This window comes from Micropterus dolomieu, linkage group LG13 (genome assembly GCF_021292245.1).
Source record: "Micropterus dolomieu isolate WLL.071019.BEF.003 ecotype Adirondacks linkage group LG13, ASM2129224v1, whole genome shotgun sequence".
NCBI classification, from domain to species: Eukaryota; Metazoa; Chordata; class Actinopteri; order Centrarchiformes; family Centrarchidae; genus Micropterus; species Micropterus dolomieu.
This window is the reverse complement of record NC_060162.1, coordinates 10,268,376-10,284,251: the sequence shown is the minus strand read 5'-3', so window position 1 is coordinate 10,284,251 and position 15,876 is coordinate 10,268,376. Positions and strand designations below refer to the sequence as shown.

The 15,876-nt window shown below is 39.5% G+C and overlaps 1 protein-coding gene across 3 annotated transcripts in view; it reads right to left on the bottom strand.

The window, feature by feature from the left end:
• Positions 1-7,042, bottom strand: part of LOC123981636 (lysosome membrane protein 2-like) — a 30,927-nt gene extending 23,885 nt beyond the window's left edge. For 2 of the 3 annotated variants that reach the window (XM_046066632.1, XM_046066634.1), the window contains exons 1-2: positions 6,796-7,041; positions 6,520-6,653 (exon numbers count right to left, since the gene is read on the bottom strand). In XM_046066632.1, coding sequence (XP_045922588.1) covers positions 6,520-6,642 — 123 coding nt within the window. In that variant the 5' untranslated portion in view covers positions 6,643-6,653; positions 6,796-7,041. Of the gene's footprint in view, positions 1-6,519; positions 6,654-6,735 lie in introns of all 3 variants that reach the window. The other variant, XM_046066633.1, reaches the window with a different exon arrangement.
• Positions 7,043-15,876: the final 8,834 nt, after the last annotated feature.

Below are 15,876 nucleotides of genomic sequence, written 5' to 3'. Positions count from 1 at the left end.
ACAATGACCCTAAGCACACCGCTAAAATAACGAAGGAGTGGCTTCACAACAACTCCGTGGCTGTTCTTGAATGGCCCAGCCAGAGCCCTGACTTAAACCCAATTGAGCATCTCTGGAGAGACCTGAAAATGGCTGACCACCAACGTTTACCATCCAACCTGACAGAACTGGAGAGGATCTGCAAGGAGGAATGGCAGAGGATACCCAAATCCAGATGTGAAAAACTTGTTGCATCTTTCCCAAAACGTCTCATGGCTGTATTAGATCAAAAGGGTGCTTCTACTAAATACTGAGCAGAGGGTCTGAATACTTATGACCATGTGATATTTCAGTTTTTCTTTTTTAATAAATTTGCTAAAATTTCTACATTTCTGTTTTTTTCTGTAAAGATGGGGTGCTGAGTGTACATTACTGAGAAATAAAATGAACTTTTTTGATTTTTGGAAAATGGCTGCAATGAAACAAAGAGTGAAAAATTTAAAGGGGTCTGAATACTTTCCGTACCCACTGTATATACACACTATAAATAAAAACAATATAGACAGACTGAGACAATAGTTCAATGAGCAGAGTGCAAAGGATGCAGGAGTAAATTATTATTACCGTTATTATTATTGTTATTATTATTATGTACATGTCAAAGGTGGATGAGATATCCAAGTATTATGTGCAGGTGTTATGTCCTTGAAGTCAATGGATTAGCTATACAGTATATACAATATACAATATGACCAGTATGAACAGTTCTGAAATAGATAATGATAAATAAATAATAAGTGGTAACCAGTAAACAGGTGGCTGATTAGAGACAGTTACTGGGTTATTGCACACGGGTTGTTCCTGTCACTGTGAGTCAGAAATCAGCTGTTCAGAGTGATGGCTTATGGGAAGAAACTGTTCCTGATTCTGTTGGTTTTGGTGTACAGTCCTCTGTAGTGCCTACCAGAGGGGAGAAGCTGGAACAGCTTGTGTAGGGGGTGAGATGGATCTGCAATGATGTTTCCTGCCTGTTTCCTGACTCTAGAAATGTATAAGTCATGAATGGAGGGCAGGTTGGCTGGTTTTTATATACAGTCTATGTTTGGCACCAATGATTTTTTCTGCAGTCCTGACTGTCCGTTGTAGTCTGTCCTTGTCCTTTTTTGTGGCTGATCCAAACCAGACAGTGATGGAGGTGCAGAGGACAGACTGGATGATGGCTGTGTAGAACTGAATCAGCAGCTCCTTAGGCAGGTTGAGCTTCCTGAGCTGACGCAGGAAGTACATCCTCTGCTAGGCTTTGATGACGGTGTCTGCTTTGGGCTCCCACTTCAGGTCCTGGGATATAGTGGATCCCAGAAACCTAAAGGATTCCACAGCAGACACAGGACTGTTTAGAATGGTGATGGGGGGCAGAGTGGGGGGGGCTCCTCTTTAAATCCAAGAGTCGTTCTGACTGCACCAGAGAGCCAGTTGATCAACCTCCCGTCTGTACGCCGACTCATCACCGTCCCGTATGAGGCCGATGACCGTTACGTCGTCAGTGAACTTCGGGAGTTTGACAGATAGGTCTCTTGAAGTGTAGTCATTGGACTAGAGGGAGAAGAGCAGTGGGGAGAGAACACACCCCTGGGGTCGCCAGTGCTAACAGTCCGGGTGCTGGATGTGATGTTCCCCAGTATCACCTGCTGACTCCTGTTAGTCAGGAAGTTTGTGATCTACTGACAGGTGGAGGCTGACACAGTGAGCTGGATGAGTTTGGTGCTGAGGATGGTGATGATGGTGTGAAGTCCACAAACAGGATCCTTGCATATGTCCCTGGAAAGTCGAGGTGTTGCAGGATGTAATGCAGTCCCAAGTTGACTGCATCATCCACTGACCTGTGAGCCCTGTAGGCAAACTGGTCAGGTGTACACAAAGGCATCGATGGATGGTATGACGTCCCTCCCACTGTTTGGAAGTTTTCCTGCCAACCTCAGCAGGCAATTGGCTGAAGTGGGAGTGTCGTCAGCTGATTGCTTTCACCTGGACCCATGGGCTATAAAAGCTGACATATGTAGTGAGTTCACTCCTCCCTTCTAGCAGGTTACATCCATGCTGTTGCATCTTCTTTTGTACTTGTGTTTATTTTAGTTTAATAGATTATAATTGTTTTAGCTAAGTACCTTGTGTGGACTCCCTCTTTGTCACATTCCCTGAGCCTGTTTGTGTTAGATGGTTTATTATCCGGATAATGTATTCAGGTACAGATCAGATTTTAACACGAAGCGTAAATGGGGGCGTTTGAGAATTCTGTGATGGGGAGGGGATTGTCTGGCCACACTGTGTCGGTTAAGGTGTGGTTCAAGGTTCAATGAGGTTTAGGCAGGTGTGGGAGAAACTAAAGAAAATAACATATTATCCAAAATAAATCCAAAATACAACTAAAGTTGTATGTCCCTCCCCCCCTTTTGCAACTCTCACATCTGGGTGTGTTTCTCAATTTTTGGTGTCACCCAGAAACTTCTGTTGTGTTGTGACTCTCTTCAACTGAGTTGTGTATGACTTGCAGTGTGTTTCTGTGTCCTGTTAATGTGACGTGAAATTGATGAATGTGTTTTTTCAATTGTATTTTCCTAAGGTTCATAGAGTGCTCTCTCTCTCAAAGTCTGATATTATATCACATGTAATTACTTGAGTGATGTAGGCTTAGGATATGCACTATTCAAACATCAACCCAAACAATAACTGGTCAGCTGATCAACTGAAAATGTATCTACAATCATTGTGATAACAGATTAATTGGCCAGGTAATTTCTTAAGCAAAAGGCCAAAAATTCACTTGCTTTGAGTTTCTTAAGTGTTTAGTTATTAAAAATTAATTTATAGTAAAAATTATTTTTAAAAATACATTTACCCTATTCAGAGAGTGAGAAAATATTGGCAAAGTCTTAAAACAAATGCTTTGAACAATTAAATAACTAATGAATTTTCAATTAGAGCTGAAACCATTAGTCTATTAATCAATTAGGCCTAGTTGATTGGCAGAAAATTCATTTAACTAGTCAATTCATTGTTTGAGTCACTTTTCAAGCAAGAATGGTAAAAATGTGCCGGTACCAGCTTCTTAAACGTGAGTATTTTCAGTTTTCCTTGGATTTATAGCAAGTCACTATAAAGTGAATATCTTGGAGTTTTGAATTGTTTACCGACATCACCTTTGGTTCAAAGAAGTTATAATAGGCTTTTTATAGACTATACTATTAACTGAGAATGAAAATAATCATTAATTGCCTCCTAACAGATGTTTTAAAGTCAATAACAGCAACAATTTCTTCACATCTCACATTAATTTGACAGGATATACGTTAGAATTCACCATCTTTTTAACTCATCAAATCATGGATGTGAGCAATCTCTCTGAGTGAGGTCATGTAAATGTGTGACCGGCTTGATTGAATACAAACTGCATCTTTGCTAATTGATGTTACTATTTAAACTTCCCACTGTGTTCTCAGTTTTTTCTTGTGGCATGTTAAAAATACCAACCAATACCAAGAACAAGCAATACCGACGGTGTCCTAACTTATTCTTAACTGTGGAATTTGCCTTGGAACCACGTCAGGTCTAGGGCTGAAACGATTTATTGATTAAATCGATAAAATCGATTCATAAAATGCTTCGACACACATATTCTTTGCATCGATGCTTCGTTTAATCCATGTAACTATTCAGCACAGTGTTTCGCAGGGACATTTATTACTGTCGCACATCGCGTTTACGCTGTGAACACGACGTGATTATGATGGAGCTGTTTGCAAAGTGGGGAAAGAGAGAGAAAACAGTAAGGGACAAAAAAGAAAGTGTCCAAAGTATGGGAGTATTTCAAGCTAAAGAAAACAACAACTCTGTAATGTTACCGTCCGTCCACCGTAAAACGAAACTTTTGTCGCCTCGGCAACAGCATGACGGGGCCTTATCAGAAAGCAGATGGTGTTCTGCCAGCGGACCACAGACAAGGTACCAGGAACAGCAACTTTAGCATTTAACTGAAATCATGACTGTTGAGTTGAAGGCCAGCCAAAGTAATCCGCAGTTCTCAGCTGAAAATGTTCACACGTGCGTTTGTTGTTCTCCTTTTTGGGCTGTGAGTTATAACCTCACAGTCAAGAGTTAACTGGGTGTTGGGGAGCTGCACCTTTTAACTCCCCTGCAGCTCTCTGTGTAGCTCAGACAATCCCTTGCTACCTGCGTGTACTAATCCATCCTTTCAACCATATTCTTTGTCTTTATAATTGCCATCTTTATAATAACAAACAACAGCTGATTCATGTGCAGGATCGCTCATTTCCTGTTTCACATTTCACGTGTGTTTTCTTGATAAAAGTGGTTTGGAAACCAGCGTCGGGTGCCATAGCTGTTGTCAGCTCCTGTAGTGTGTGACCCCCTGTCACCGATCAGTCACGTAGTGTGAATGCCACAACGACTTCAAGACTGCCGTCATATTACGGCAAGTTGCGTGAACGGCACAGCCAGTCAGGTCATAGCAATAGAAGAAAAACACATCCTTGGACCACCAGGAATTCCTTTGGCTCTACCATCTGATTAAATCTTTCACAGTACATGCTAATGGAAAGGCTAACGTGCCAAAAACTAAAACGCATTGAGTAATCTGTGTGGAAAGAAAGCGCTGATTGCACAAAAAGGCTACTGACCCTTAACACATCCTCCTGCAGCTCAAGGAGTTTAAGCTGCTTATTAGAGCCACTCCTTCTGAAGGGCAACACACAGCCCATCACCATTTCAACAAATCACAAGTCTTAACTAGAAGAGTGCACTCAGAAGGACCAGCGAGCAGACCTCCACCAAGGGCACGTTCAAGCTGAAACTGGTTTGCTACGGTATCATGGTTGAACAATATGTTTCCTCGATACTATGTGCAATGGTTGGCATCATGCTTTGAGGTCCATTTTTCTCGTTTGATGGGCGTGTCAGAGGTGTTACCCAATTAGCAGTGGCATTTATCATAAACACAGCCATATTAAAATGGTAATGACGTGCAGTGCACTTGCATACACAACGGGGTGGTCAAGGCACAACTGTTTTATTTACATTTAAATAAATGTTTTGATACGTTTTGTTGGGGCTGAATGCGGCCCAGGTCTGGTATTACCGATGGCGCAAGAAACACAACAATGTCTCATGTCATTTTGCATTTTTTTGTTTTTCGCATGTCATTTCATGCCATTTAGTCTGTACTGACTTACATGATGCAGTATGGCATGTCATTTTACGTCATACAGAAGAAAATGTCGTGATGTATTATAAAGAGCGACAAAATCCATCCAGGGACCATGGATATGGATATTAGAACTGGACCCAAAGATGCACCAAACAAGTTTCTAGCTTCCAAGTAGCGAATTTGCAAATCCTACTATGGAAATGGCATGACTGGCCCTTCTCTGCCTCTGATTGGCTAAGCCTGATGATGACTTTTCTTATGTAGCCTTCACTGAAAGAACAGGAAGTTTTTGCTGTTCTGGTGTCTTCAGCAAATTTGCTTGAAATTGTTAAGCTCTAATAATTTCATCTAAATGCAGTCAATAAGCCATGACTCAACATAACAAAAACACCAGATCTCCCCTTACAAGGATCAATGGGTAGACTGCCATTGATTCATCAGACATTGCTAATGTTCGGTCAAATGACCAGACGGAAGCTGATGGTTATAAAGACACAAAACTATTTACAGATTTCATGAGTTGCTACAAATTTGCTTCCAGGTACATGTGCCCCACAGAATATGGACAGTACTCTTTCCTGTGCTGGCAGACGTCACTTTCCTGTCGTCAGAACTTTACACTGTGATGATGTCATAGAGCTTTTCTCAGCTCCAGTAAAGTTTTACAAATATAAAAACTCCCTGGGTTAAAAATTCATAATACAAAGAGTCATAATTGACCTTGTTTGCAGTTTGAGATGTCCAGCCACGATTTGTCAGATACTTTTACTTACCTAACTTAGTAGAAGCTAAGTAGTAACTTAACTGATATAACTAAAGTACTTACCTACCAGCATTTAAGAGGAGTGATTCACTCACTTACTCAAGTGAGGAGTCAGCAGTATAAAACAGAGCAAAATTAGTTTTTCAAAAATTAAGAATCACCACAACCATGAGAAGTCCTTGAACATTCAGCCATAAATGTGTACAAATCACATCAGCAGCTGACACACACACACACACACACACACACACGACCAATGGCCTGATCCCCTCAGGACCCCTGAGTCTTGGAGTTAGCACATTTTGAATCATAATGCAATTGAAATTTGTGCAAAGTGGTGTGATCTCATTAATCTGTAATCTACTGAATGTTAATAGTGAAGGAATACAGCCAAACAAAGTAATGAACTTTCAATTCAATCTTCTAGGCTATTTTGCAAACAGACGGGGGAACGTGAGGAACATGCAGTATAATCCGACTCTGCTGCTACACGGCAATGTATTTAAAAGGGAACAACCTTATTTATAAAGTTAAGAGGATGAAAGTGGGTTTTTACCTTTTTTAGGCGGTTGTGCATTATCGTGCGGAAAACCTGAGCCACAACTAAGCCAATCCCAGCGACCAGCAAGACAGCGCAGGTGATCCCGACCACATAGATCGCGCACGGTCTCCGGGTCATGTTTGCAGGTGCTAGCAACACAGAAAAGCTGCGCGTGAGAGGATGAATGGAGACGGTGTTCGTGCATAAAGTTAAGTTTTCACACAAACTTACTACAAAACTCCTTGAAATATGTTTCTCTAACTGCACGGGGTGCGGTAAGAGAGCTCCAACCTTGCTTTGCCTTTGTTGTAAAGTTGAAGAAAAGTTTCGTCCGTGATGACTCTAGCCGAGGAGCGGCTAAGTAACGGTGGAAGATGTTTGGTTTGTCCTCGCGAGTAAACTTGCAACAAAGAGCTGCGGGGGAGTTTAATAATAAACGGGTGACTTTGACAACCACGAGGTTCCTTTGAGTCTAGAGTGGCGACCTAAAAGGGCACACAATAAAAAAAAATCTGCCACGGAGTATTTTTGTAGCGGGCTGCAAGAGTCTCTCCCTCTCTGCGCACGAGGAGATCGCTGATTGGTCGGGGCGGTGTGTGCCCCCGCTGGGGTTGAGTGTGCGCGTGAGTAGTACGTAAACGCGCCCGCAGCTGCTTCAAGGACAGCGGGGTGCTGAATTGTTTTGTGTGCGCTCTCAAAGTTACAGCTCTGCTGTTAGTGCAGCCTGTGACTTGTTCACAAGACAGCAGCTCAGACAGCTGACTTAGTGGAAACAGTTATATATATAGAGAGTTTGTTGTTTCTATGGACCTTTGTGTCTTGAATAAAATCATACATACAGTTAAGGCATACTTACATGAATGAAACAAGTCATAGAGGCGTAGTTACGGTGTAGTTGTTGTCATTTTCTATTAACAGTCAGTTTATAGTAGCCTCGTGATCATGTGAAGACACGTGTGTGGTAGACTACTCTTACTTTGACTGTAAGTTTAGCCAACCTAATCTCGGGTAATGATACAGTGCCCAGTCCCCATGTACTATAAAGCCAGACAATGAGCAACACGTCGCCCGCTCTACTCCGTGCTATGAGAGCTACGGATATCCTGTTGCTGTAATATTACATGAAAAATACTATAAAAACTCTTCCGCTTGCTACTTCGTATCAAACGCTTTTCATCATAACAACCACCGCATAACTGTCGGCGGGTCACACTTGAATGTTTTAGAGAGGGAAGTTGTTGTCAGAGTGAGCTAGATAAATAGGTGCATCAGACAGGTGCTTTAACTGCACTTTGGGAGAACTCAAACCAACAATACCTCATGAAAATAAGCAACAAGTGGCATCAAACTATAGGCTACGTGTAATTTGCATACAAGTTATGAAAGTGGATTGAGCAATTTAGTATCCATAGTCCATAGTTTCATCTTAATCAGTGGTGGAATATCACTAAATACATTTTGGGTGCACTGTACTTACTGCACTGCAGGCTACTTGACTTGAATATTTAAATGTTCTGCTACTTTCTACTAGCCTACTATGCCACTGTATTTTAGAGGCAAATATTGCCCTATTTACTTCACTACATTTATCATACAGCTAAAGTTATGTCTACTGGTTAATTTCCAGATAAAGATTTTACATACAAAACGCAGTTTATAAAATATGAGTTTTTATAGATTAGTCAGGACAGTTTATAAAGTTAATATTAGCTCCAACTCAACAGGCAAACATTAAAATGCTGCTTACACATTAGTGCATCATTCATAATAAAACAATAATATATATACATACATATATATATATATATATATATATATATATATATATATATATATATATATATATGTATATATATGTCACTATGTCACTAACACTATCTTGAGTAATTTTTTGTAGCTTGTGTATTTTTACTTTTGAAGTATTCATATTCATGCATGCAAAACATCGAATCTATTAACATAAAACCTATAAACTCACGTACAGTACAATCCAATATACACTCACTTGCCAGTTTTTTAGGTACACCTAGCTAAAACTAAAAGAAAAGAGGAGCAGAATGATTCAAGCTTTTGAAATAGCTTTCTTGCATAAAGTGTGACACAAACCAACAATCTAAATATATGTGATGCTGCCTGTTCTCTGTTGAGAGTTCACCAAACCAACTTATAATAGGAAGTGCAGCTGTGTTCCTAAATAACGGAATGAGTGTCACAGTGGGTTCCTCCAGTATCAGCACAGGTCTGTCATTTAAAGATGCAGTCATGAAAACTGTCAACCGCGGGATGGTGACCACAAACACTTCTGTGTTTCAATGACTCATCTAGATGCTTTTGAACTTCTGCATTTGTTAGTGACCAGAATGTATAAAGGTGAGAGGAGACATAAACCCTGACACAGTCCACAGTCAGCAACCATTAAAGGATAGGTTCACATTTTTTCAAAAAATGATCACATGCCCATATGTACGCTGAGACAGTTTTTGGTTGCTGTAATCATTCAATGTGAAGAGATAAATTAAATAAATACACGTTAATATGACCACTCAGCAGTTTGAATTAGTTTAAAAAGTATAAAATCTCCCTCTTTGTGGTACTATCCCTCTGCCACAACTCAGAAATAAAACACTAGAAAATACAAAGTGAGTTTTATTCTGCAAGGACTGTAAGTTTGCAAAATATAATTTCTTGATTTGGTTAACTGAGTTGAACTGTTGAAGTCTCATATTAGCTTCAGCTTCAACTTGCAATAACTTGTGACTTGCTTTTGGTCATTTGCGGGCTATGGAAACAAGTTGTGAACATAACATTAACATATCATTTCAAGTTTATATGCTTTGCATATTGTTTGCTTATTTACACATCCAGTGGTTACAAAGGAATATTTCTGTCCACTTGTGTGTCCAATTTTCTCTGTCTGGCTCTGTCTCCAACAACTCCTGAAGGAAATATCAGTCTCTTTACCTGCTAAATGCTCCACTATGTTCACCAGCAAGTCTCCTACTGTGTCTGTCTGTTGTCTGTGTGTGTTTAGAGCTCTTTGGCTCAAAACAGCTGCCTGCTGCTGTCAAAAAATGAGAGCAGTGAGAGTGAACCAAAACATAAAAGATGTGGGCCGGACAGCTAAACAATGAGCTGAAACCCGCTATAAAACTCTGTTAAGCCGAGAGGAGCTGCAGGTTCAATTCTCTGTGAGTTCATCACTATGAGCAACCCCTTTCACATTGTCATTAATATACAAATATCTATTGTAGCTGCTTTCATTTTAGATGCATTTTTGAAGTGACAACTGTGGATATTATCATTCATCTTTTACACTGGAATCACTGTAGGATTGGGATATTTAGAAGGCCAGTATGGACAAGAGGAATGATTACAGCAACCAAAATCTGTTTCAGCCTGGGTATGTGAGTACTTAGACAGTCTTGAAAAAATATGAAGTTATGCTTTAATGTCACCCATTAGTATAGGACACATTAGCATTCATTAGCAAACTAAACATTAAAACATAGTATAAGATAGATAATATAGAATATAGTGCACAAACTGAACTGAAAAATTAGAAACTACTGTTGCTGTGAAGGAGAACCCTACAGAGGCGATATTTGATGTGGCCTCTATTGATCTGGGAGAAACAATGCAGAGCACACTTTCACTGTACCACATTGGGAGCTGCCAATACTCATTTTCTTTTACCACTGACCTGTTGAACAGGGAACAATCGGGGGCAACTTATGTTTACTCATTCACTTTGTGCAGCCTTGAAGGTCACATGCATTTCTTACGAAGCATAATTAGTCTACTTCTTCCCCGTGTAAGCTCACAGGGTGTTTTGTTTTATAGCCACAGTGGCTTTGAGAATGCAAATAATGCTGCTGGTAAACAGGTGCAAATGCAGACACAGACAAAATATACTATAACTTCAAAGTACAACCCTATTGAAGAACAAATCAAGAGCCCTTTTCATGTGTTGTCCTAAATTTATAAATAGGCTATAGGAAATGTATCCATTGTCTCACGCTGTCCCCCTGTAGTTTGCATTGTATAGCCTACGCTAGCTGGTAAGTACTAAAAACATCAAGCTTATGTTAAACATAACAGGAAAATGTAATCAGTAGTGAACTCAGTTTGAATAGGATGTTGCTCCTTTGTATTGCCATTCTGTGGAGAAAGAATGACTGATGTATAGAATATAGACATAAGCAGTTTAACCACAGAAGAATGGCCATATTGAGTTAATGGACAGTAGTTTTGTTTGGTTTAAGGTGTCACAACACCTGTGAGACAACATGTTCACTTGTCATATATACCCACAAAAAAAAAACTCATGAACTTTAACTGTTAAATGATGCATGAGATCACTTCCTTGCAAAATGTTTTCACATGTCTCTTCTGGAAGTAGCGTGCAACAGAATGTGTGGAAATCGAGGCAATACAGAGAAAAAAAGAGACTAGCAAAAGATTACACAGATTACTGATGAAGCACTGTGCGGCATCTGTTTGTCATATGCTTGTGCTAAAGCATAGATGTGGAAATGTAAAAAGTCATTATTCCAACAAAAAGCTTTGATTGGAAGTTACACCATCCAATTACTTGTGCTTTTTGTTTATTCATCTCTATGGACTTAATCTCACTATTAATTACAGCTACCAGTATGCCACTGTAGGCTTCTGACTACACCCCTCCTATACTGAATTCACTTCATTGATTCTCAAGTTAAGTGTTTATATTAATGATTTATGGTTGAGAGCACTGAATGGGTTGGCATCTTCTAATGTTCTTGAACCCCTGTTTTCCCTCCTGGGTCACACAGATCCTCTCACCAGATGGTTTTGGTTGTTTGTTGTTCAGCTCAAAGCAAAAGGAAAATTGTGGCCTTGCTGATGCTGCCCCAGATGTGTGGAATCATTTACCCCTGCACAGAAGCTTTTGCCCTCTACTGGCCTTTGAAAATCCTGATTAAAACTATATTTTGTCTTTGGCTGTGAATTTATTAGCCCTAGGTTTGCTAAGAAAGTTGTACATGCTTTGAAAAAATGTCTAAATGCTTTTGTTGTTTTCTGATTTTCTGATATTCCCCAAAACGTGTTGTTTTATCCTCTGAGGGCATCTGTGTTTTTATGTAGGATGTTTGGATTAAAAGCATGTCATGAGTTAAAAAGTTGAGAAGCTATTGTCTCACCACTCCACAGGGATCCAAAGAGAATATAATGAGTGCAAGCTAATGGCAGTTGGAAAAAACAATAACCTGAGGGTGTCAAAAAATGAGAAATTGCTCTCACACACACTCAAAGACACACAAACATTCACAAGATGTTCTTTTCAAAATCTTGAAACACGTGCTAATCCCCCATAATACTGGATGTCATGGACTTCTCTGCCCTCTCTGACAGGTTAGGTCTGTTTTTACATTAACATGCCTGGAAAACAAAGTCCTGATGGCATCATCCGACTCAAGAGAGCACTACCGCAGAAGAGCTGAAGGACTAGACTTTGAAATTTGTAATTAGTCAAGTAAATTAATGCAAAAACAGAAGAATTTTGCTTCAGTTTTACATAATACAATGCATACATTGCACAGTCTGCCTTGTTATCGCTTATTGTATTGCATCTCTTGTACCTTGAGTTATGCGCACACAAACATTTTGACATGGTTCTTTATTTAAAACTACAGCGGACAGTTGAGCATCAGGGTGCACTGTAATGTAAGATATGGTCATGCGTTTAGGGAGAACATGTTTATAACATAGACTTTCTGCTACTTTCTGCTGCTAGTTACAACAATCCTGTATACAGATAACATCAGCTGAGAGTTGTGAGAGATGTATCTGCACAAAATGTTGCACCAATCCTTCTGGTAGAAGTTGAGATATATTTTTACGTGAAAAGTGAAAGCTTCAACATGCTGGTGGTGGCAAAAAATACTCATTATTCTCATTCATTCTCCGGTGACCAGAATTTCATGTCAGTATATTGAGGGGTTAGGGTTAGAAAAAGAAATCTGTAAGGTTAAGCTTTGCGAAATTAATGCTGCCTTTATGGTCATGCTGTTACTAGATGTGCAATATGTACTTCCACGCATGAATCTGAAAGTGAATATTAAGAAGAAAAAGTCAGTAGTGATTGTTGAGGTCTAAAGTTTTACCTCTAGGTATGCTGCCTTTCACACATCATCATGAGAACCTCTTCTTGTGTTTGGACTGTGGGAGTGTGTGACAGTCAAAACATCTTAAATCAGTCTTTATTGGCCTTCCAAGAGGACTTGGCGGTCTCACTCCTCTGTCTGTGATTTGGGGATGAATCCATCCAACTCCTCTGACTATCAGCACAGAGCAGTGCAGAGACACATTTCCCAAGGAAGCAATGACACATGTCAGCATTGTGTTTGAATGAGGTAGTCTCAGCGGCATGACCTCTCAAAATGTTTTAAGCATTTAACCTTGTTACACAAACAGTTTAATTTCCAAGGTACTGTCCAAGAATGCAAGGTAGATAGATATATTGACACGCAACCATCAAGAAGCTATACACAGAAGTGAAAAGCAGCACTTATTATATGGACTAAATAATAACAATGAGCATCACAGGGATAGTTGAAATTAAAAATCCTAAATGTCTCTCTGTATTTTGTTGTACTGATCATTTTCCTACAGGAGAAGCCATATTTGCAATCAAGATATAAATCCAAGTCGCACCACGATTTGTGCCTCATACCTTTAAGATTTCAAATCATATTTTGTCAATGCAATGCATTATGAATGTCTCATACATCACCTCTGTTCAACTTTGAGACCCTGATTTTCCACTGTTCTGGATGTATTGTGTCCTTGGCCATGGCATCTATGTTTATCTCCCTTCCCAATATTTTTCCACACAGACTACAGCACCACGCCCACCACAAACAAAGGATACAGTTGTTTAACTAGTTGGTAATGACACCAGTGGGTCTACTATGTGAGCCTGCGATGGAGATTCAGTTGTTTTAATAAAACAGGGGAAACATATAAATAATGTTTATTCATGTGTTTATATTGGTAATTAACTTCTATTCAGGTGAACATTTGGTTATTTATGAATCCATATGATATTTTCTCCAGATGACCTTTGTCTCAACTTGGCCGGGACGCTTCAAACAGCTGGCACCATTGTTTCTTATTTAAATGTTCCAGGGCCTGTCCTTTATTTATGCGTGACCAATTGTTTTCTGTTTCCTCAAAATATCTGAGTGATTATCTACTGATAGTATTTCTAATAATAACAATCACGACAACAACAAAATGAATAATGGTCGGCGGCTTGTCAGTTTGACTTTCTGTACACAAAAACAATAGCTCAGTTACCAGTAATTGCCAATATGTGGTGGATGTCACATTTCTGACGATTGTTTGTATTAGACAGATATTGGTATAATTGACATTTTAGTATAATACAGGTTTAATGTCTTGATTATACAGTGCCAATTTTTCCTGAGGTCTAACTGCTTCTCCCATAGCATTGTAATCCAACAAAGGTGTTTTGCGTACAGTTAAATAATTGTCTCTGCCCAAGAAGAAATGTGACAGCACAGACGGTATACTAATAGCCTGAATCTATCTGCAAAGATGTGAGGGACAGATTTCTTACCTAATCTTGAAAGCTGAATAAATACCAACACAATATTACTGAAAATGTTCCGACTGTCTTGTACCATATTGGAAACCTGGACAATACATTGTAGTTTTCGTCATCAGTATAGGGACAAATTTAAGTGTCAGTGACAATAGACAGCACATCCTGAGCTCCTTGCCAAGGTCACCAAGGTGGATTTTCTGTGAGAACGACAAAACACATGGAAATGGTAGATAGCACACTTATTCTCAAGCCCTAAACAAGTAGTCACAGTATGCAATATTTCAGTGCACGCCTGCACATAAAAATCTTTAAGTCATGCATTGGTTTCCTATTAGTGTCCCAGGCAGTAGTACTATTCATAGCTAATGTTTTGTGTTTTAAATGTCTTATTTTGTATCATATCAAATTATCAAGTTAAAGCTTCAATTGGCAATTTATATTAGAAGCTTTTTTGGTATATTTGTTGAAACTCTCTTTACATCCTGACAGCAATCAAATGCTCAGACACGCACACAAAAAATCCAGTATCTGTGGCTCTCGCAGGACCGTAATAAGCGCTGCCTATCATTTCATTTGGGCCAAATCAAATGATGGCCTACCTGCCTGTCTACCTGCCCCTCTGCCTGCATGCACTCTGCCCGTGCACCCATTGCACATGAAAATGTGATTTGGGGGAGTGGCTTTGGAGGAAGGTCTGATGGTAGGATGTGAGATTTTCGGGTTGGATATTTTCAAAATCTAGCTGTCTCTTGCTAGCTTCTCCAATGTTGCCTACACCTGTGGTAAAGTTTAAATTACTTTGACATCAATGGGCAATTTAAGGGAAGTAATTCTTCAAAATTTGCTGGCATCTGCAGCTGTTAAGATTAAAGATTAAGATGTTTGAATAGTGGGAAGGAAGTGACTCAGTTGCTTTACAGGGACAGTGAAAAATGCATGCAGGGGAAGACATCGCTTTTTACTCTAAACAAATATTAGAGGTATTATTCCCATGATGGTCATTGATAAACATCTATATGTGTCTCTATTAGTTGCTAAAATGCTATAATATATATCAAATAAAAACAATGCCCCACAGGTGTAATGTGGGAATTCACAAAAGTGTACTAAGGGTTAATACTGGACCTTACACACTGAATTAACCTTTCATGCTGGCTTTTATTGTAGGACATAACCAGAGGTACAGTTTCATTGTAGTTTATTGGACTGACGTAAAACCATTGTGGCTGAAGCAGACAACCTTTCCCTCAGTCAAACATAGAAAATGTTTTCCTCTAAAACTTTCTTTCAATATTGGTGATTGGTGTTTCATACTTACCAATGTACATTTTGGCCCCATGGTGACACTACAGGAAAAAACAGAAGGTCACCAAATACGTAACGTATCCCAAGAAAACTACTCGGAAGGTTGGGAGGAGTCACCAAAGTTACCGTAAGTTATCCTTTGACAGTCATATTAAATTTCCTCTCAATCTAGCATTTGTCTCACTCCTGGCCACGTTCCTAACAAACAGAGAGAAAGAAATGCATCCATTGTCTTCCTTGTGTCTGTTATGCCGCCAGGGCAAGGATTCACTCATACTGTAAATTTAAGGAATTGGGTTCTATTGTTTTACCTAAAGACTTGTTTATATTTGGTTCATCTGGTGGAGCATCATTTAGTTTGTGTGGACACAGTCTGACCAGACAACTTTGTGAGTTGCCTGTATGTTATTCCTAGACTGGAAAAGCTGCTGCTGCTTCTGTTGGAGGCCAAAGTATAT